Consider the following 21,560-nt stretch of genomic DNA (forward strand, 5'->3'; position numbering starts at 1 on the left):
TACACAGCTTTGAAATACCTTCGAGGATGGAGACTCCACCACTGTCCTGTGCAGCCTGGTTCAGGGCTTGACAAAAATGTCAGGAAGAAATATTTTCCTAATGTCCAACCTAAACCTCCCCTGGAACAACTTGAGGCTGTTTCTCTTTGTCCTGTTACTTGTTTCTTGGGAGAAGAGACCAACCCCACCTGGCTCCAGCCTCCTTTCAGGGAGTTAGAGAGCCAGAAGGTCTCCCCTGAGCCTCCTTTTCTCCAGGCTGAACAAGCCCAGGTCCCTCAGCTGGCTCCTCATGAGAGGTCTGCTCTAGATGCCACAGCCAGGGAACATAAACAGTTCAATAAGCAATAAAAGCTTTTGACAGGCCAATGCTAAGAAATGTCAGTGAAAAAAACACCTCCTGAGGATCTTTTCCTCCCCCTGCAAAGCACCCCCTGCATATCACCCACCACTTACTTTTCCAGTATGGACATAATAATTGGAGGTAGAACCAGTATAGGCATTGGCAGGACCACTCGAGTCAGGGCCGTTTCTAGCAGCGCCTGGAAAGGAAAAGCAAACAAACAAAAATGTTTCAAACCAGTCTCAGGATGTAGCTGGGTGGAGAAATCAACATGTGGCCACACAAATTGTTTGCCTGGCCCTTCTTCTGTGACACATGGGAGGGGATGTATCAACACATACACACACACACCCCCTTTCAGCCTTGCTGTCAGCCCTTTGTACACACCCTGGGTTTGCTCCATTGTTACTAACGGTGGGCTGAAGCCCATGCTTGGTCATAGACCCAGCAGGATAAAGAGAGACACTTAAGAGCTTCCCTGATTTCACTTTATGTGACCAAGAGTGCCCCAGCATCTTCTCATGTTCCTACAGAAACATGTTAGTGCTGCCTGGAGAAAGAAAGAGCCACACGGCCACCTGGAAGATGTTCTAAGGAGCAGTATCTCAGCAGCTTCAACCCTTCCTCCCCAAACTGCGTTTCAGTGGCCTGCTGAGGGACTGCATCACCTCACTGCCTGCTCCACAACTTGTTTCTGGATTTTAATCACTGGTGGTTTATGGTAACACACAGGGTTCCCCTCTCCCAGGAAGACACCTAACTGTGGAGCTATGGTTGGTGCTTCCCCCAGCAAGATTCAAGCAGCAGCAAGTGAAGCAGCATGACATGTTTAAATCCTCCTGAGAGGAGACCTGGAGAAGATGGTGGGGTCATCTAGCAAGGAGTCTTCATTTCTCTTTTCCAATCAGCTTTGCCAGACCTCACCTGTGCTGCCTCAAGCACTGGGACCACACATGGGGCTTGGGCACACTTGGGCAGAGGCTACTGCAGATTCTGTATGGAAATGATGAAACTTCTGTCATAGAATCATCTAGATTGGAATAGATCTTTAGGATCATTGAGTCCAACCATTAACACAGCACTGCCAACACAGGCAGGCCTGGGAGCACTCAGTCCTTGCAAATAGGAGAAGGTGAGGAGATTTAATCAATGTTTATAAATATCTGAGGGCTGGGGGTCAAGAAGGAGAGGACAGGGACAGGCTCTGCTCAGTTGCACCCTGGGAGAGGACAAGGGACAATGGATGTAAACTCCAGCACAGGAGGTTCCACCTCAACATAAGGGGGAATTCTTCACTGTGAGGGTCACAGAGCACTGGAGCAGGCTGCCCAGGGAGGTTGTAGAGTCTCCTCTGGAGACTTTCAAGACTCATCTGGATGTGTTCCTGTGTGACCTGTGCTAGATTCTCTGGTCCAGCTCTGTCAGGGGGTTTGGACTTGATGATCTTTGGAGATCCCTTCCAACCTCTAACACCCTGTGGTCTCAGAGAAGCACAGATGTTTTATGCTAAGGAGCTGCCAAATTTTCCACCACAAAACCCAGTACTGAGCTATTCAGGAAGAAGCCCCAGAATTAGATGGCAGCTGAGCAGAAGTTGTCAGAAGCCTCAGATTGGCTGGTTGCACTCCTCCTAACTCACACTTCCATCTCCTTCACTTTGAATCTTTATTTTGTACGTTGGCTGTCTTCAACCCAACCATTAGGATGGAGAGGGGAAGCTGGGTCCTGAAGCCAGCTAATGGAAGTGAGGGAAACTGGCTCAAATAAGTCTCTCCAAGCCCTTCAACAGATTGTTTTAATCTCCCTGTTAAACAACAATATGGAGAGATATTAGAGATCTCCCAGTGCTCGATGAGGACTGCAAATCTGTACATTAATTGCTGTCTACAAAGTGCCTTAAGAGCCTTGGACAGAAGGAGTGAGAGAAATGCCAAGCATTATATTATTAACTCCTCTGCCTGGGCGTGTGCTTCGCTACATGCTTTCCATTTCAGATTAAAGCCCACTTGGAAACAACATGCCTCAGACAGTCAGATGATGCTCAGAAGGCAAAACTCTGTAAGAAAGGAAGAAAAGGGAATAATTGCAGGCAGATGGCAGAGAGTGGAAGGTTAGAGGGGAAAACAAACTAGGTGTTAGGATGAGGATGAAAACATCTGGCTCGCAAAGCTCTGGCTGGCAATTGTTAACGCAGCTTCGCCACGGTGGGGGTTAAAAAGCTCCTCAGCTTGGGAATGAAGCCCTCCTCATTTGGAAAAAGGTGTAAGCTAGCTTTGCTTTGCATTCAACATCAACTGCTTACAAGTTCCCACAAAGACATCCTAAGGCTGTGAAAGAATCAGGGTAATACATCAGGATCCTCCTGATGTCACTCTGAACCCCTCCAGGTCAGCCACCAGCGAGCACACTCAGCTTGGTGGCCACACGACCACATGGGACAGGTATAACTCAGGTATTAGGTTGTGCTGCTTTGTCCCTCCTGCATGGTGAGCAGCCTCAGCCATTCCCTGCTTTCAAGGAATGGATTCCTAACGGCTGTGGGCCTGGTTGAGCCTGGAAGTCAGCTGCCTACAAGCTGCTCAGGAAGATCAGGAGCACATACGTGTCTTGCAGCAATTCTGGAAGACCCAACGATGTTTCCATTGTTGTCCAAAACATCAATTCCTTCTTCCAGCTCCGTGTGCCTCATCAGGACAACGTTGCAGATATTGGCACTAGCTGAGGATGAGAAAAAGCAGGATGATTAGCAGCGCAGGCCTGGACAATACCAAATGGCAGGCTTCTGTTTGCCGTGACAGCCCTTCAGCTTCGCTTCCATCAGTCTGCCAAGAAGTTTCTGCAAGTCAAGAAGCCACTCTTATTCCAAGACAAAGATGTGATTCTTTAGAGGAAAATGAGAACCAAGATCATTTTCTTTTACTTGCAAATGGATCTTTTGCCACAATCAGAACTGTATTGATGGGAAGCATTTCCAGATGCTGCCACCCGCACCTGCTCCCGCCCTCCAGAGTGATTCTTCACCCGAGAGGAGGCTTCACCCTGGGACCTTCACTTCAAGAAAGACACTGAGGTGCTGCAATGTGTCCAGAGAAGGGCAAGGAAGCTGGTGAAGAGTCTAGAACACAAGTCTAGGGGGTTGTATAGCCTGGAGAAAAGGAGGCTGAGTGGAGACCTTCTGGCTCTCTACAACTCCCTGAAAGGAAGCTGGAGCCAGGTGTGGGTTGGTCTCTTCTACTAAGTAACAATCAATAGGACAGGAGGAAATGGCCTCAAGTGGCACCAGGGGAGGTTTAGGTTGGACATTAGGAAAATAGTTTTTTCCTGAAATTTTTGTCCAATCCCTGAAGGGATGGAGATTCCCCCACTGTCCTGGCCAGCCTCTTCCAGGCCTTGTCAACCCTCTCAGGGAAGAAATCGTTACTCATGTCCTTCCCCAGTGCAAACTGAGGCCACTTCCTCTTGTGCTTATTTCCTTAGGAGAAGAGAAGAGACCAACCCCACCTGGGTCCAACCTCCTTTCAGGGAGTTGCAGAGAGCAAAATGACCTCCCCTCAGCCTCCTTTTCTCCAGGCTGAACAACCCCAGCTGCTCCTCACCAGACTTGTGTTCTAGACCCTTCACCAGCTTAGAGGTTGGTCTCTTCTCCCAGGCAAGCAGTACCAGAACAAGAGGACACAGTCTCAGGCTGTGCCAGGGGAGGTTTAGGCTGGAGGTTAGGAGGAAGTTTTACCCAGAGAGAGTGACTGCCCATTGGAATGGGCTGCCTGAGGAGGTGGTGGAGTCACCATCACTGGAGATGTTCAGGAGGAGACTTGATAGGGTGCTTGGTTGCATGTTTTAGTTGATGAGGTGGTGTTGGGTGATAGGTTGGACAGGATGATCTTGAAGGTCTCTTCCAACCTGGTCTGGTTCTGTTCTATTCTATTCTATTCTATTCTATTCTATTCCATTCCATTCCATTCCATTCCATTCCATTCCATTCCATTCCATTCCATTCCATTCCCTGCTCTTCTTTGGACACACTCCAGCACCTCAACATCCATCTTGCAGTGAAGGGCCCAAAGTTAAACACAGATAACCCCAAATTCTCCTCCTCAAGTAACATATGAAGAGTTGGGGTTGAGAAACCTCCTTCCTGGGAGGCCAGGCACTTCTTAAGATTTTTTTCCCAAGCCAAGCTGCTAATTCCTACAGAACTTTGAGGTTTGCAAACCTGGCATTTCCCAGCACTCCCCTCCCCACCACATTTTGTTGCAAACTTTCCAACCCCAGCTAAAGCAAACCCGCTGCTGCTGCGAGTGCCGCTGCTTCCAAAAATGTGTTTCTGTACTGCCTGATGGGTTAATATTCACTAATTAATCTCAATTCATGTCATATAACAAATGTCTAATTTTTATTTTTTTGAGGGTGGTGGGTGGTGAGCTCTATATGAATGCAGCTCCCTGCAAATCAAGGATGATTTGTGGTGACAAATGCTCCTTACACTCGAGAATAAGAGGAACATACACACACGCACACTCTGTCTCTCTCTTTAATATTCAAACTACTGGACCACTCTTCCCATCTATCAAAAGATCTGTGTTACCAACACTTCAGCTCCTTAATCCAAGCCAGAAAAGCAAGCAGGCATCTCATTTAAAGCAAGTTGAGCCCCTCTTTCTTCTTTGTTTTTAGCACTCAAATGCCCCGTCCTTCTAGCTATCAGTCAAGACTGAACATACATTGAGCACCTCTGCTGTGAGGTCAGGCTGAGGGAGCTGGGGCTGCTCAGCCTGGAAAAGAGGAGGCTCCAGGGAGACCTAATAGCAGCCTTCCAGTATCTGAAAGAGGTTACAGAAAGGGTGGAGAGAAACTGTTTGCAAAGGGCTGCAGTGACAAGGACAAAGGGCAATGGCTTCAAACTAGAGCAGAGCAGATTGAGATTGGATCTTAGGAATAAGTTCTGTACCACGAGGGTGGTGGAACACTGGAACAGGTTGCCTAGGGAGGTGGTTGGGGCCCCATCCCTGGAGATAGTCAAGGTCAGGCTCAACAGGGCGCTGGGCAACCTGATCTAGTGGAGGATGTCCCTGCTGACTGCAGAGGGGGTTGGACTGGATGACCTTTGGAGGTCCCTTTCAACCCGAACCATTCAGTGATTCTGGCCTTGCACAAGCACGAGGCTCATGATGGACCTGAAGCTCCCACCACAGCTAGATGCTCAAGTTTCAGCATCCCCTTAGGACTTCATTACCCAGGTCTCATATTAAAAATCTCATTCCAGCCTGCTTGTCTGAGAGAAGCAACTCCCTTGGCTGCTCCCATTCTGCTCTACGTTGACCATGGCTACTCCTGTTCCCCAGGGATCAGGACTGAGGCCAGTCGTGTTCAACATCCCCCTCAGTGGCCTTGATGAAAGCACAGAGTGGATCTTCAGCCAGTTTGCTGGTGGTACAGAACTGGGAGGTGAGGCTGATACCCTGTCAGGCTGTGCTGCCATCCAGTGAGACCTGGGCAGACTGGAGAGCTGGGTGGAGGGAACCTCATGAAGTTCAACAGAGCCCTGCACCTGGGGAAGAATAACCTCTGCACCAGTACAGGTGAGGGGGTGAGCTGCTAGGAAGCAGCTCTGTGGCCTTTGCACAGCAAAGGAAAAAGCTTAAAGGGAAAGCTCTCCATTAGCACAGATGAAAATGGACCTGTAAAAGTGAGCAAAATCCTTTTGTTTCTTGATTTCCCCCATGCTTGGACAATTTTTACACCACCTTTATCAACAAACAAGCTTCTATAAAATATTGCCCTACCTCTTAAGAGAAAAAATTACCTTCACAGATAAAATAACTCAGCACTGGCAGAGCATTGTAACCAGGGACTGCAGCAAAGGCAGAGTCCAGCATGTCCCTTCCCTAGCTGGTAAACTGCAGAAGGGTTTATTCTGTGCTGCAACAAGCCAGCAGGAGCTTTAATTCTTCACACACTTTGGTCTGTTTTTAATCAGTGCCTGTCTGATCTGTATATTCAGAACAGGAGCATTTCATTGCATTTTCATTGTAAAAAACCCTCTAATGCTACCAGGTACTTAAGGATTTGATTTGATGTGATTCAAACCAGATCCTGCAAATTAAATGCTCTTGAATTTGGGTGGTCAAAGACCAATCCATGCTGATCATTTTTTAACCTGCTTGAGAGTGGAAAGCAGAGCTCCATAAACCCTTGTGAGCTGCCTCTGCCAGCAGCTTTGCATCATTTTCCTGCTGAAACAGAATCATAGAATCACAGAAAGGTTTGGGTGGGAAGAGACCTTTAAAGGTCATCCAGTTCCAACCCTCCTGCAGTCAGCAGGGACATCTGTAACTGGAGCAGGTTGGTCAGAGCCCCAAACAACCTGAACTGGAATGGTTCCAGGGATGGGGCATCTCCCACCTCTCTGGGCTGGGGTCTCACCACCCTCAGTGTAAAACATTCCTTCCTTCTCTCCAGTCTGAATCTCCTCCTTCAGCTTCAAACCATCACTCCTTGTCCTGTCACAACGTCTGTCAGCTTTCTTATTGGCCACAAGAAGGTCTCCCTGGAGCCTTCTCTTCTTCAGGCTGAACAACCCCAACTCCATCAGCCTGGCCTCACAGCAAAGGGCTTCCAGCCCTCGCATCATTGCTATGGCCTCCTCTGGCCCTGCACCAGCAGCTCCATGTCTCTGCTGTGCTGAGGATGCCAGACCTGGCCCCAGCACTGTAGGTGAGGTCTCAGCAGAGCAGAGGAGCAGAATCCCCTCCCTCCCCCTGCTGCCCACAGTGCTGGGGATCAGCCCAGGACGCAGCTGAATCTGGGCTGGAAGTGCGCAGTGCCAGCTCATGTCCAGCTCTGCACCATCCCATCGCTGCCTACACTGACTCAGGGATTCACTGTGAAGGGACACAGCAGGGATGGTGTAAATCAAGAAAGCAGCAGTGAGGTGTCCATCCCAGTTGCTGTTAGCCACTGGTAGGTTTACAGCCAGCAGTTGGAATACAGACAAAAAGAGTTGTTCCTTACCGACAGCAGGGAATGGCACAAACCTCTGGATCAAGAGACGAGTGGCAGGAGTAAACTTGTTTGCTCTCTGAATCAGAACATTAAGGCCCACCTTTGAGCAGAGAAAGAAGAACAGAGAGAAGCAGAAATATTTAGCTACAAGCAGGGCAGGTGCCACATCTTGCAGAGAGCAGCAGAGCTCTTCAGGGGGCCAGACTGAGGTCTCTCCCCATGCAAAAGCACTTGAGAACTAACCCCACACACACGGTGAAGAGTTCGGCAGTGTTGGGTCCAACCTTTCATTCAGTGAATGATTCAAAAGGGTTTAAATGAAGGACTGAACCCAACCACTGGGCTTAAACAAAGGGTTGATCCCAGCTGTTAAGCTGATCCCAACCACAGGGTTTAAACTCTTTCAAGCTAAAAGCCAAGACAGAAACTACTGCAACACCACTCAGTCCTTCTGGACATGCCCCTAGCTGCATTTTTACCCACTGCACTGGTATTTTCCCCATCACTGGAGCTGTGCTTGCAGCCCAGAAGGCAAATAACATCCTGGGCTGCATCAAAAGATGTGCTGCTAGTAGATGCAGAGAGGTGATTCTGCCACTTTGCTCTGGTGGGACCTCACCTGGAGTATCATAGTATCATAGTATCAGTCAGGGTTGGAGGGACCACAAGGATCACCTAGTTCCAACCCCCCTGCCATGGGCAGGGACACCCCACACTAGATCAGCCTGGCCAGAGCCTCATCCAGCCTGGGCTTAAACACCTCCAGGGATGGGGCCTCAACCACCTCCCTGGACAACCCATTCCAGGGCTTCACCACTCTCATGGGGAAGAACTTCCTCCTCACCTCCAGCCTGAATCTCCCCACCTCCAGCTTCATTCCATTCCCCTTAGTCCTATCATTACCTGAGTACTGTGTACAGGTCTGCAGCCCTCAATATAGGATGGACATGGACCTGATGGAGCAGGTCCATGAGAGACACCACTGTGAGGCTGGTGGTAATTAAAGCATTTAACTTTCAGATTCAGCTTGGTGCTGCAGATGAACTCAGTCCTCCACTTACAGCAACCACCCTGCTGTGAATGTGAAATTAAATGTTGCTACAGATTTAAATCAAATCTCCCAAATTCCCAACACCAGGACTAGAATTAGGAAACTAATGAGGGTTTGTTTCTAACATGTTTGAAATTGCTGTAGCCAATCTGTTAACTCCTTCCTGCAGGTCACAAAGCAGGATGAGGGTAAACATGCGAAGGGAAGGATCCACCAGTGAGCAGGTACTCCTCAAACCCACAACACCATGAGCAAAAGCTCATCAGCAATGAGAGCTTAGTGAGTCTGATTCCCAGGGGCTGGCCAAAGAACACCGATTGTCAAAGCAAATCCATCCCCAAGACAATAACTGAAGCAGTATTGTTATTATCATCACCCTGCCCACAGCCTGAGTCACAGATCTGGATCCACAAGGCTGTCACAGTACAAACCTGCAACAGTGAGGTGGGATCATCACACTAAACATGGGAGAATCATAGAATCTGTCAAGTTGGAAAAAAGGCCTTTAAGACCATCAAAGTCCAACCATTAACCCAGCACTGCCAGGTCACCACTAAGCACCACATCTACAAAGCTTTCCAATCCCTCCAGGGACAGGGACTCCATCCTGGGCAGCCTGTGCCAGGGCTTGGCAAACCTTTTGGTGAAGAAATTGTCCCTCATGTCCAACCTAAGCTTCCCCTGACACAACTTAAGGTCATTTCCTCTTGTCCTATAGGCTCCCTTTGCAGCCCAGCACAGTCTTTTAAAGGGTTTTGAACCCACTCTCAAGTCAGACTCTGATGAGTACTCATGGGCAACATGCCCAACAGTGCCCATTCATCCCTGCTGATCATCAAAGAACTGCAGGGGTGCAGCTGAGATGAAGGTATTCACGCTGGCCATGTCTCAAGCCAGGAAGACAAGTGCTCCTCCTTGAACCTGGGAGCTCAGGGCATGGATTTGGCACACCCATTTCAGTATTGCTTTTCAATATTCCTGCACTTCTTCAGAGCACTTCCTTGGTCTGACTGACAGAGCATCCTGACAACCTGGGCACAGGGGCCATGTCACACCACAGCTGCTAATGTCCCTCCCACAACATGAAATGGGCACCAAACACTATCAACAGGGGAGCAACTTACTCAGGGCTCTACTACGCCTTCAGCAGCGCTCTGCCCTCTTCTCTATGTGCCAAGGATCCCGACACTTATTGTGCTGCCAATCTGGTTTTCAGCAGCAACAACATTACCTCAGCAGAAGGACAGAGTTCATGGTGTTGCTGCACTTGAAGCCACACCATCAGACACTGTCACAGAGCGACTGTAAGAAAAAAGCCTCAAGACTTTTGTTGCCTTTTCTTTTACTTCTTGCCTCAAAAGGTTCTGACTCATGTCCACCAAGATGTGACCTTGAAAAGCACACCAATCTTTGAAAGAGTTCCTGCTTTTTGATTCCCCCCCCCCTTTATGATTATTAAGGTCTTTGAAAGCTGAGAAATAGCTTTTGAAGGCCTGAAGTTGGCAACATTCAAGCCATTTGGTGAAGGTCTAACCCTACACCTCTTCAACCAGTCCTAGAGCACTAAATACAAACCTAGTCCAAGCTTTTTGCCTTCATTTTGACAGTGAATTTTTATACAGTAAGGGAGCTTTAGGACTCCAGAGAGCAAGGTGGACATTGGTTGGCAGATGATGCCACCTCAATGTCACTGAGCAGCTCTCCAGACTGCATTGGTGACATCTCCACTGATTCCATGGATTCAGCTTTCCCACGTCCCAGCAGTACTGGGGCAGCCTTGTTCAATGCAGTTGAAGCTGGCTGCTCCAAGTGACTGAGAAAGTCAACTAGGAAGGAGGGACTGGCTCCAAAGCAGCTTGTCCATCAGTCCTTAAACCATGAGATTGCTGAAGTAAAGCACTAATTGGATCTGATGAGTCCCATACAGCCAAACTAAAGAAAAGAGCATTAGGAAAGGGAAGGAAAAAAATCATTCATTAGGACTGGGAGGTGAAGATGAAGGCAGAGAGATGGAAAACTGGGCTGTTTACCAACTGGAGCTTTACCAAGTCAAGGAGAACAGAATGGAGGACTATAAGGGAAGGGAAAGCAGTATCAGTCTGAGTGGAGCAAGAAGAGAGAAGCAAGAGTAAGGAATGGAGGAAAATCTTCTCAGCAGTGCCCAGTGCCCAGACAAGGGGCAAGGGGCACAAACTACAACAGAAGTTCCACCTAAACATCAGAAAAAACTTCCCTGTGAGGGTGCTGGAGGCCTGGAGCAGGCTGCCCAGAGAGGTTGCATAGTCTCCCTCTATGGAGAGATTCCAAACCCACCTGGACACTGTGATCCTTGGCAAGCTGCTGTGGGTGGCCTTGCTCTGGTGGGGGGGCTTGGAATGGATGAACTTCAGAGGTGCCTTCCAACCCCCACCAGGCTGTGATCCTGTCAAGTTTCAGTCACACCCAAGATGACTACCACAGTAGCCCCAGAGCTGGAAGCTTTACTAGAAGAAAATGGTGTAGTATTGAGAAGGAAGCAAGACTGCAGGACAGGTGTGAGCAGGAAAAGAAGGGATTCATGCTGACAACAAACATGATTTGTCAGAGGTGCTGGAGTGTGTCCAGAGAAGGGCAACAGAGCTGGGGAGGGGTTTGGAGCACAGCCCTGTGAGGAGAGGCTGAGGGAGCTGGGGTTGCTTAGCCTGGAGAGGAGGAGGCTCAGGGGAGACCTTATTGCTGTCTACAACTACCTGAAGGGAGGTTGTAGCCAGGTGGGGGTTGGTCTCTTCTCCCAGGCAACCAGCACCAGAACAAGAGGACACAGTCTCAAGCTGTGCCAGGGGAGGTTCAGGCTGGATGTTAGGAAGAAGTTCTTCACAGAAAAAAAGATTTGCCATTAATATGGGCTGCCCAGGGAGGTGGTGGAGTCACCATCACTGGAGGTGTTTAGGAAGAGACTGGGTGGGGTGCTTGGTGCCATGGTTTAGTTGATCAGATGGTGTTGGGTTATAGGTTGGGCTGGATAATCTTGAAGGTCTTTTCCAACCTGGTTAATTTTGTTCTACAATTTGCACTAGCAAAGAGCCCTATCTTGCTTGATCTAGAAAGCATATCAGGGCAGGGATACATGACACAAAATGTCTACAGAGCTTGAAACTGAAAGAAACATCCCTTGCTCCGGGCACTCTGGGGCACCAACCCTGCTCCTTCCTGTGGCCTCAGTGCCATGGGTTGCTCTTCCATCCCTGCTCCCCTTACACACTTAACACGCACACACCATTTTTCACTCTCCTTTCTAGGTGGAGGTGCCCCTGTGGATTTTTCTAATCCCAGCTCCTTCTTCCTGATAATTGTCTGTGAGCCGTGCAGAGCAGCTGCATTGACAGCCTGCGAATTTGGTGTGATGCCCATAATCAGCTTGTGAGACGGTGCGGGAGGCCACCCACTGCCCTCCGACTCGCTGCCACTTAGGGCAGGCAAGAAACACTTAGAAGCCAGAGGAAGCTGGTGTAAAGTAGGGTGAGAGATGGGAGGGAAGGGAGCACGGCCAGATGCCTCCTTGGAGGTGGAGCTAGGAGCAAAACCACAGAAGGCTGGAGGAGCTGGTGACAAACTTCTGCTTGCCACTTGAAGTTTTTAAAGGAAGCAGAGACTGGCTCTTGACTAGGCTCAAACACTACTGTTTCTGCACATCATCTTCTCCAGTGACTCATGGATGCCAGGTCCAGGTACCTGAAGACACTAGAAGAGAGCCTGGTGATTCATCCATCAAGCCCATAAACCTTCTGGATGTGACCCTCCGGTCAGTTTCTTATCCACCAATCAGTCCACCCACCAAATCTGTATCTCTCCACCTTAGAGAGAAGGATGTTGGAGGGACCACATCCCTGCTGATGTAGTCACCAAAGTTATTAATGGCATTGATTGTCTGACTTTTGTAACCCAAAGTAAGCCAAAGGGGAACGTTCAAGCCTCGAGCAGGTGCCTTTGAAGTGTATAGATCAATACAAAACACCCAGCCTGGGTGGCAGTCATGGTTACAGGACACTGCGTCTCTCTCTTACACAAAGGAAGACAAAACACCTACTTCTGTCAGAATTTAGCTCAGGTTGCTAAGTGAAGACCACGTCTTTATTTGCCTCTGCACTGACACAGGGGAAGGAGGAGGTTTGGCTACTTTATTCATGGGGGAAACCCTGCACTCAAGAGGTGACTGACCTCACACATGTGGCTTTGGTTCCCCTTCCAGGGAGAGTGCAGAGGGTGAGAAGCACAATCACAAGTCAACTGATCTGTCGTTTCAAGAGCCCTCTCCCCGCCTGGCTTACCAGCTGCAAACCTGGAAGGGGCTCTCTTTAATTAATACCGGGGCTCAGCAGCCCATTGGAAGCAGTGGCAGCAGTGCTCAGGTCATCTGGTCCTAATGGGCTCACACTGGGAGGTGATTTGTTGCTAACTGACAGCAGTGATCAGTTAATGAGGGCTGAGGCCTCCCCGACCCAGTGCAAGGAACCTCAGGGTTATTGCTATATTATTTGTCAGTGTCATTTAATAAACCCCTCCCAGTGCTGGAGGAGATGCTTGATATTAATCCAGATATTTATGATAAAGCCACCACTCCTGGCACTGCAGGGTGTTCCCCAGCCTGCTCTGCTTTGAGAATTGAACACTTCAGCTGCACAAGAGTGGAAGCTGCTGTGGGTGCATGTTAATGGGGTTATGGAGCAAGGGAGCTCACACCAGTACAAGGCTGCCCTGTGTGCTCAGTCTGGGTTCATTCTGTGGTAACTGGGTAAAACAGATGACAGAGAGGAGCAGTACAGCAACCACTGAGCAAGCCAAGCCAGCAACAGGGAAACTATCCAGCAGAATGGACACTCAAACCCACAAGGCACTTTGGCAACTCTGTCTTTTGCCAGGCAGCAGAGAATGGTTTGGGTTGGAATGGACCAGTAAAGGTCATCTGGTCCAACACCCCTGCAGTCAGCAGGGACATCTTCAGGTAGATGAGGTTGCTCAAAGTCCCAGACAACCTGAACTGGAGTTGTTACAGGGATCTATCACCTGTATGGGCAACTTGGGCTGGGGTCTCACCACCCTCAGTGTAAAACATTTCTTCTATCTAGTCTAAATTTCCCTCTTTGACCCCTTGTCCTGTCACAACTGGCCCTGCTAAAAAGTCTGACCTCAGCTTTCTTCCAAGTCCCTTTAATCAGTGAAAGGCCACCAGAAAGTCTCTCTGGAGCCTTCTCTTCTTCAGGCTGAACAACCTCAACTCAGCCTGTTCTCCCAGCAGAGGGCTTCCAGCTCTCCCAGCATTGTTATGGCCACCTCTGGCCCTGCTCCAACAGGTCCTTAGCTCTGCTGTGCTAAGGGCTCCAGAGCTGGCCCCAGCACTGCAAGTAGCGTCTCAGCAGAGGAGCAGAATCCCCTCCCTCTCCCTGCTGGGGATCAACTCAGGACAGGTTTGTTCTGAGCTGTGTGCACTCATTGCCAGCTCATGTCCAGCTCTTTACCCAGCAGCACTCCTAAGTCCATCTCTGAAGGCTGCTCTCAATCACACCACCACTCAGCTTTAGAAAGAGGAAAAAAATCTTGGCCAGAGGCAAGAAATACAGCTGACATGGAATCTTTAATGTTCCAGCAGAAAAGGTAGAACCATGAGTTTCAGAGGATTCTCTGAAATCACAGCGTAAGGAATAACTTCTGTAAGCTGCTCCTCAACAACGTCCACAGCTCCTTGGGAAGTAGCTGACCCTGATAAAGACGTTAGCTTGGGGAGAATCTGACTACACCAGGAGACCATGACTGAGCAATGTCAAAGCTGAGATGATCTGTAAGGAGCCTATCACCTGAACACCATTTCCAGCTCAAATGCTGTCTGCAGGTCAAAGGTGTCATTTGAAACACCCTCAGTTCAAGGTACTGATCCACCAGGAGACTATCTCTAAAAGCCTGCCTCTGCTCAGCCATCACATTATCATTCTGCAGCTCAAACTCACTCATTTTACTTGGACTAGGCTAATTCACCATGGGGGTGGAGGAAGAGGAGCGTGTCCAGCAGATTGAGGGAGGTTCTCTTCCCCCTCTACTCTGCCCTGGTGAGACCTCACCTGGAATATTGCATCCAGTTTTGGGCTCCCCGGTTCAAGAGGGACAGGGATCTACTCAAAGAGTAGGTGAAGGGAGAGGAGGAGAGGCTGAGAGACATGGGACTTTTCAGTCTAGAGAAGAGTGAGAGGGGATTTAATCAGTGTTTATAAATATCTGAGGGCTGGGGGTCAAGAGGGAGGGGACAGGCTCTGCTCAGTCGCACCCTATGATAGGACAAGGGTCAATGGATGGTAACTACAGCACACAAGGTTCCACCTCAACACGAGGAGGAACTTCACTGTGAGGGTCACAGAGCACTGGAACAGGCTGCCCAGAGAGGTTGAGGAGTCTCCTCCTCTAGAGAATTTCAAGACCCATCTGGATGTGCTCCTGTGTGACTTGTGCTAGATTCTCTGGTCCTGCTCTGGCAGGGAGGTTGGACTCAATCTTTGGAGTTCCCTTCCAACCCTAACATCCTGTGCTGCTGTAATGCCATGTGGATAATCTGAGTTCACCCAGCAGCAAAGCCAGGGTGCAGAGCCCCAAGCAGGGCACAGTGCAGGACGTGCTGGAAGCCATCAGCAGCAGAAGCCTCCTTCTGTTGAAGAGTTTGGGCATGCAGGGCCAGAACCACCTCCCAGTGAAAACATTTTCTGGTGATGGAGACTGAATTCTGTCAATTAGAAGATAAACAGGCTTGGCAATTTAAACAAACATCTCAAAAGCACTGCTACAAGGGAGCAGTTAGTGAGTAGTTGAAAGAGAGAGAGAGAGATATAAAGCGTTACCCACTGCTATTGAGACAGCACTTATGACAGCTCCCAAGTAGCCCTGGATGAACTTGGATGTCGGAGAAGGCTTTTGGAAAAGAAAAACAAAACATATTTTGAATAAACAAACTTCTGGTTATTAAAACACAAGCAAGCTCTTTTCTTGTGTGTGTGTGTGTTTGTTTTGGTTTGGTTTGGTTGCATTTGTTTGAAACCAGAGACAGGTTTAACGCTGTCATATTGTTCCGTGACACGCGGTCTGTCATCTAGCAGCGGCAAAAGCCAATCGGAGCCTCACGAGCAAGGCTAAAGGGGATGGAAAATTAATTGGCACCAGAAATTTATGCTACCAGCAGCTCAAAGGAAGAGCCTGAGTGGAAATTCAGCAAATGGTACAAAATTAGCAGTCTTCTCCACGAGTGACGGACCCCCCAACTTCCCCACATTAAATAACTGTCTCTGAAATGTTAGCTCGAGGAGCTGCATGGTTTCCAGCTCAGCTTCCCACATCCTGACATGGGCTGAATGAAGGCTAAAGTAATTGGGTTGGACCCAATGGTCTCTTGAGGTGCCTTCCAACCTCTAATGTACTGTGATAACAGCCACACCACTTTGTAGCTCCACTGCTGGCAGCACACATTAAGCCCTCAGCTGAAAAGAGAATACATATACATAGAGTACACCAGGTTGGAAGAGACCTTCAAGATCATTGAGTCCAACCCATCAATCAATCCAACCCACCTAATCAATTAAACCATGGCAGCCATGTTCTGCTATCCAAGAACCCAGATGCCATTTTGTGCTCATCTCTGTACCACACTAAATCTCATCCCTGTTAGCAGCATGTCCAGGTTCAGCTCAAAGGCACTGAGCATTACTTAGGTGCCTTGAGTGGTTTTGAGACCATCATTTACAGCCTAGGTTTAGCTGGAAATCTCATCACAGCTCTAACTCCAGCATGTCTCTTAGCAGGGGAAAAAAGACAAGAGCTCTGTTTCTGTGTCAAAACAGAGCCAAGGTTCCACATGTGCCACAGCTGCTGGGGCTCCTCACCTTGGTCGCGTTGCGGTTTGCATAGTTGACGCAGGCGTTGTGGCTCTGATTCAACCACTGCAGGGGAAACAAGAAGAGAGAGAGGCATAAACATGACTTTGGGAAAAGAAAAGCCATCTATCAATGCTGGAGCAGCCCAGAAGAGTTCCTCTCCCTCTGCAGCAGCTCATAACTTACCACCTCTTTTCAACAACTCATGAATGTCCTACACCTGATTTCATGTCCTTCAAAGAGAGGGATGGAGATCCAGTGCCCCATGGGCAGCTCTGCTTCTCCATAAAGAATCACCCAGGTTGGGAGGGACTTGCAGCTAATTCCAGAGCCACCAAACCTTCCACTGATTAAATCTAGACACATCATCCCCTCCTAAACTCGAGCACTGCCAGTGCAGAAGAGCCACATGTATCATCAGTCTGGCCCCTAGAGACAAGCCAGCTGCTCCTTTCCTTCCTATCATGTTCTCCAGCCACTCAGACAAGTGTTACCTGCCAAAACACAGTGGATGCCAGCGTCTGGTTGGGCAAGAGAAGACCAACAACCTGCAAGACAAGAGTTTTCCCATTAGCAAAAGCATTGCTGGTTTGCTCTTCCAGGCATGCAGTCAGCACAGTTACTGAACTTCCCTTCACTCTGCTGCCTCTCCATTTTCCAGGGATGAAATTGGGCAGTGTAGCTGCCCCTGAATGCTTTGCACCTTTCTTGCTTGCCACACACCTTGGAAAGGTCCTGGCAGCAGATACTGCCCAAAGATTATTTCTGGAGGATAACACAAACCCTGAGTGAAGGCAAGAGTTCAAAGTTGGTACTACTGGCAGTGAAGAGGAGTTTGTTGTTTTCCTCTGGCACATTGACTGTTTCAGGCACAGGAAAGAACAGTGATTTGAACATCTGAAGACAGCAGTGCCACCTGGAAGCACATGTGCTTCTGTTTGGGAGCCTGAATTTTGTTTTCAAAGGAGAGAATTGTTGATGTGTCACACTCATAGCTGCAAAAACTCCTGCTTGGGTTACGAGCTCAGGTTGACTCTTGCCAGCTCCCAGAGGCTGACAACTGCCTGTCCCATCACATCTGGCCAAGGGCTGCCTGCTCCCACAGGAATGCAAGATGTCATAGGCTTTGCAAGGCCACCCACTGCAGCACTTAAGGTCCCACATGTATGGTGTCTATACAGTCCTGAGAGCACTGTCAGAACCCTTCCTACCTTCTTTTGTGGCAATTAGCTTTATTAAAATGTAAGGAGTTGAAGAGAAGGAAAAGGATGCAAAGCAAGGGGACTCCTGAGGATAAACCAAACAAACATGAAGAGTTCTTGGGTAAGGAACAGGTGAGATGAGATACTTCATAAAATCATAGAGTTGCTTAGGTGGGAAATCAACTTTAAGAGTCCAACCCCCTGCCAAGTCACCACTAAACCATGTCACTCAGCACCACATCCACACAGCTTTTTAAGCCCTCCATGAATAGGGACTCCACCACTGCCCTGGGCAGCCTGGTCCAGACCTTGACAACCCTTTTGGAAAGGAATCTTTCCTCATATCCAAATTAAATCTCCCTGTTCCTGCTGTCCACACTGTTGCTGTTGGCCTCCTTGGCAGCTTGGACATTTCTTACTATCATTCTTTTCTCTCTTCCTGCATCTTAAATGTGTGACAGCTTCTGAAGATGATGTGCTTCTTGTTGCAAGATCCCACTTGCATCTTTGTTAAGAGCATAAGGGCTGAAAAGCACTTAATTCTGCCTAGACTGATTGTCAGGACACTCCTGTGACCTGAGATGTCCGCAGGGCATCTGGGCACAAAGGCTGCGAGTCCCTTCCCACACTCAGACCACCTTCTCCACCATTTTTCCTATGTTTATCCCTGCAGAAGCTGAGAAGAAAGAGAACCTCCCTGCGGGAGCACCGAGAGCCTGTGGCAAGAGAAAGCCTTCTCCACACATCTGCAGCAGCATCAGTTGAAGAGGAGGCAACTTCTACGCGCAAGGACAGGAGAGAGAAATAACAACAAACAAAAGGGTAACAGGGTTGGGAGGCCCTCGTTTCATTTACATCTTCTTCCCTTTCTCCTCCTCCTCCAGCTTTTCCTCCTACAGCCTTTCGTGAAGTTGCAGCGACTTTGTGGGCTGGCAGAGCGCCAAGCTGTGCAAGTTACACTCATTTGCTGCTCCCATTCAAGGCGAGGAGCTTGTCATTAATTACTCCCCGGCTGGTCTTCGCCAAATGAATCCAACAGGCGACGCACCTCCTCACCCCGCCGCTGACTTACGAGCCTGAAGCCAGCGAGCTAATGAGGCTCTGGTGGAGAGGAGAGGAGAGGAGAGAAGACTGCAGGCAGCTACTCACATTGTCAGCTGAAGCTGAGCGCCGAGGAGGAACACAAGAGGAAAATAAATAAATAAAGAAGAGCACCCAAAATGTGTATGACTGAAAGAGGCACGTTTGAATGCAAACTCTCCATATGTGCAAGAGTCTGTCAAGAAATGTACAGCTTCACTTTTAATTACTGTCAGGGAAGAAAAAAAAAGAACCAAGGAGGAAAACAAAATAATAATAATAATTTAAAAAAACCCTTTCTAAAGGCTAGAAAAGCTCCAGCTAGGAAATGTCAGGGCCTGTTGTTAGGTGGGGATGGCCCTTGATGGCCCCAAAGCCGGGGCAAAAGCTCTGGCATCCATTCACTCTGAGGAGCTTGCCAGGGACTCTGCGTCATGAGCTCTCCTCTTGCAAGCCTCAAGGCACGGAATCCCAGAACCACAAAGCAACCTTTAAAGATCACCTTTAGCAACCTTAAAGCAACCTTCAAAGATCATCAGATCCAACCATTAACCCAGAACCAGGGTCACAAAACCATAGGATCACAGAATCCTAGGATCACAGAATCATCCCCTCCAAAGTTGGTGAGGGGCTTGGAACACAGCCCTATGAGGAGAGGCTGAGGGAGCTGGGGTTGCTTAGCCTGGAGAAGAGGAGACTCAGGGGAGACGTTATTGCTCTCTACAACTACCTGAAGGGAGGTTGTAGACAGGCAGAGGTTGGTCTCTTCTCCCAGGCAGCCAGCACCAGAACAAGAGGACACAGTCTCAGGCTGCACCAGGGGAGGTTTAGGTTGGATGTTAGGAAGAAGTTCTATACAGAGAGAGTGATTGCCCATTGGAATGGGCTGCCTGGGGAGGTGGTGGAGTCACCATCACTGGAGGTGTTCAGGAGGAGACTTGATGGGGTGCTTGGTGCCATGGGTTAGTTGTTTAGGTGGGTTGGATTGGTTGATAGGTTGGACACGATGATCCTGAAGGTGTCTTCCAAGCTGGTTTATTCTATTATTCTATAGAATCAGACAATCACAGAATCATAAAATGGTTGGGTTAGAAGGGACCTTTAAAGGTCATCTAGACCAGCCTCCAGTCCTGCAACCAAGTCTTCACTATGTACTTTGATACATCAACCAGACCTCCCCCATCTTTAAAAGGATAAGGACAACAAGGTGCCTAAAGCTGGGAACAGCAGCACAACTCCTGCTCCATCTTTGCTGCCCTAAATGCAGATCAATTTTTTTTCTCCTTGGAGCCTTTCACCCTAGAGATGAAATGCAAAACTAGGGTAAAGGCTATGGATCTGCAGCTGCCCTGCACATCTCACCCCTACAGCTAAGGGAGATAAAGCAAGAGGCTAGCTTTCAGACCAGGAGGGAGCAAATCCACACAAGCTCTGCTCACATTTACAGATCATAGAACTGGAGAATTGTTATGGCTGGAAGCAACCTTTAAAGATCATCAGATCCAACCATTAGCCCAGCACTGCCAGGTCACAGCTCAACCACGTCCCTCAGCACCATATCTACATGGCCTTTCAGCAAATCTTTTGAGCTTATTTCTCCTAATGTCCAACCTAAACCTCCCCTGGAACAATCTGCAGCTGTTTTCCTCCTGTCCTATTGCCCCACCTGGCTCCAGCCTCTTTTCAGAGAGTTGTAGAGAGCAAAATGGTCTCCCCTCAGCCTCCTTTTCTCCAGGCTAAACAACCCCAGTTTCCTCAGCAGCTCCTCACAGGAGTTGTACTCTAGACCCTTCGCCAGCTTTGTTGCCCTTCTATGAGGTGCTGGAGAGTGTCCAATGTCATTTTTGGAGTAAGAGGCCCAAATGAATCCAGGATTCAAGGTGTGGCTTCATCAGTGCCCAGTACAGGGGGATGATTCCTACCCTGGTTCTACTGGCCACACTATTGCTGATCCAGGTCATGATAGAGGTGGGCTTCTTGGGCACACACTGGCTCGTATTTATCCTGTCCCTGCTCTGCCACTGCATCCATCTCAGGGACAGAAGCATAAACCTGAGCATGGAAAGGATGCTGGCTAGAAAGAAAGGCAAATATGATTACAACCCAGGGAAAGAATAAGCATGCTTTGGTGGTGCCAGGGCAGCAGCTGCATTGGCCAGAATAAAATCCCCACTATTATTTTCAGTAGACTCTTTCACAATGAGCTAAACCACACTGAAGTAGCTGCAGAGGGGCAAACCACCCCGATGTGTATCCAGGCAGCACGGTGCATTGACTGCTGGGCAGCAACCCTGCCAGCAGGTCACCCAGCCGCGGCTCTGACGGCATCTCTGAGCCGGCCCCCAGCAGCAGGCCGGCCCCGAGCCGCCCCCCGGCAGCAGGCCGGCTGCGGCGGCCGAGGGCAAGCGCGCCCCGCCAGCCCGAGCCCGGCGCCGGCACGGCACGCCGAGCCTCTCTTGAGGAAATCCCCTCCCCCTATGTGAAATGCAAGACTCAAACTGTTTTTATGCTAGAGCAGGCTGCCAATTTTGTCACTAAATTTCACAGATCGATTGGCATAAATGTTACATTTTAATTTTAACATTTCAAACGTTTGGGCTTTTTTTTTTTTTTCCCCTTCTTTTTTTCTTCCTTTTTTTTCCCCCCCCTTTTTCGTTTTTTTTTTTTCCTTTTTTCTTTTTCTCTCTCCTCCCCCCCCCCCCCCCCCCCCCCCCCTTCCCTTCTCTAAATGACAAGAGGTTCCAGTTTATCCTTTGCAGCTTAGTGAAATTGGGCTCATCTGACAGCTCTCGGCTCCTCTGACAGCTCTGGATTTGGGCCGATTTCATTGTCAGTTTGATGGTTAACTCATTTTTGTTTAACCTTTTCTTTTTAAAATGCCCCATACAAAGTTACCACCCAAAGCCTTCAGCACGACAACAAATAGGATCCTGGAACCACAGCAGCGCAGCATGCCTTAGTTCAGGAAGGATCTTTACAGTTCATCCAGCCCAAGCCCA

The 21,560-nt window shown here is 49.0% G+C and overlaps 1 protein-coding gene across 1 annotated transcript in view; it reads right to left on the reverse strand.

Moving 5' to 3' along the window:
• The window catches only part of SFXN5 (sideroflexin 5), a 95,526-nt gene that overhangs the window by 30,390 nt on the left and 43,576 nt on the right, over positions 1-21,560 (reverse strand). The window contains exons 7-12 of the mRNA XM_068149421.1: positions 16,774-16,827; positions 16,289-16,345; positions 15,258-15,323; positions 7,352-7,442; positions 2,943-3,058; positions 454-539 (exon numbers count right to left, since the gene is read on the reverse strand). Coding sequence (XP_068005522.1) covers positions 454-539; positions 2,943-3,058; positions 7,352-7,442; positions 15,258-15,323; positions 16,289-16,345; positions 16,774-16,827 — 470 coding nt within the window. The remainder of the gene's footprint in view (positions 1-453; positions 540-2,942; positions 3,059-7,351; positions 7,443-15,257; positions 15,324-16,288; positions 16,346-16,773; positions 16,828-21,560) is intronic.

This window comes from Melanerpes formicivorus, unplaced genomic scaffold (assembly GCF_026170545.1).
Source record: "Melanerpes formicivorus ecotype bairdi unplaced genomic scaffold, bMelFor1.0.p_v2 SCAF_18, whole genome shotgun sequence".
Taxonomy (NCBI): Eukaryota; Metazoa; Chordata; class Aves; order Piciformes; family Picidae; genus Melanerpes; species Melanerpes formicivorus.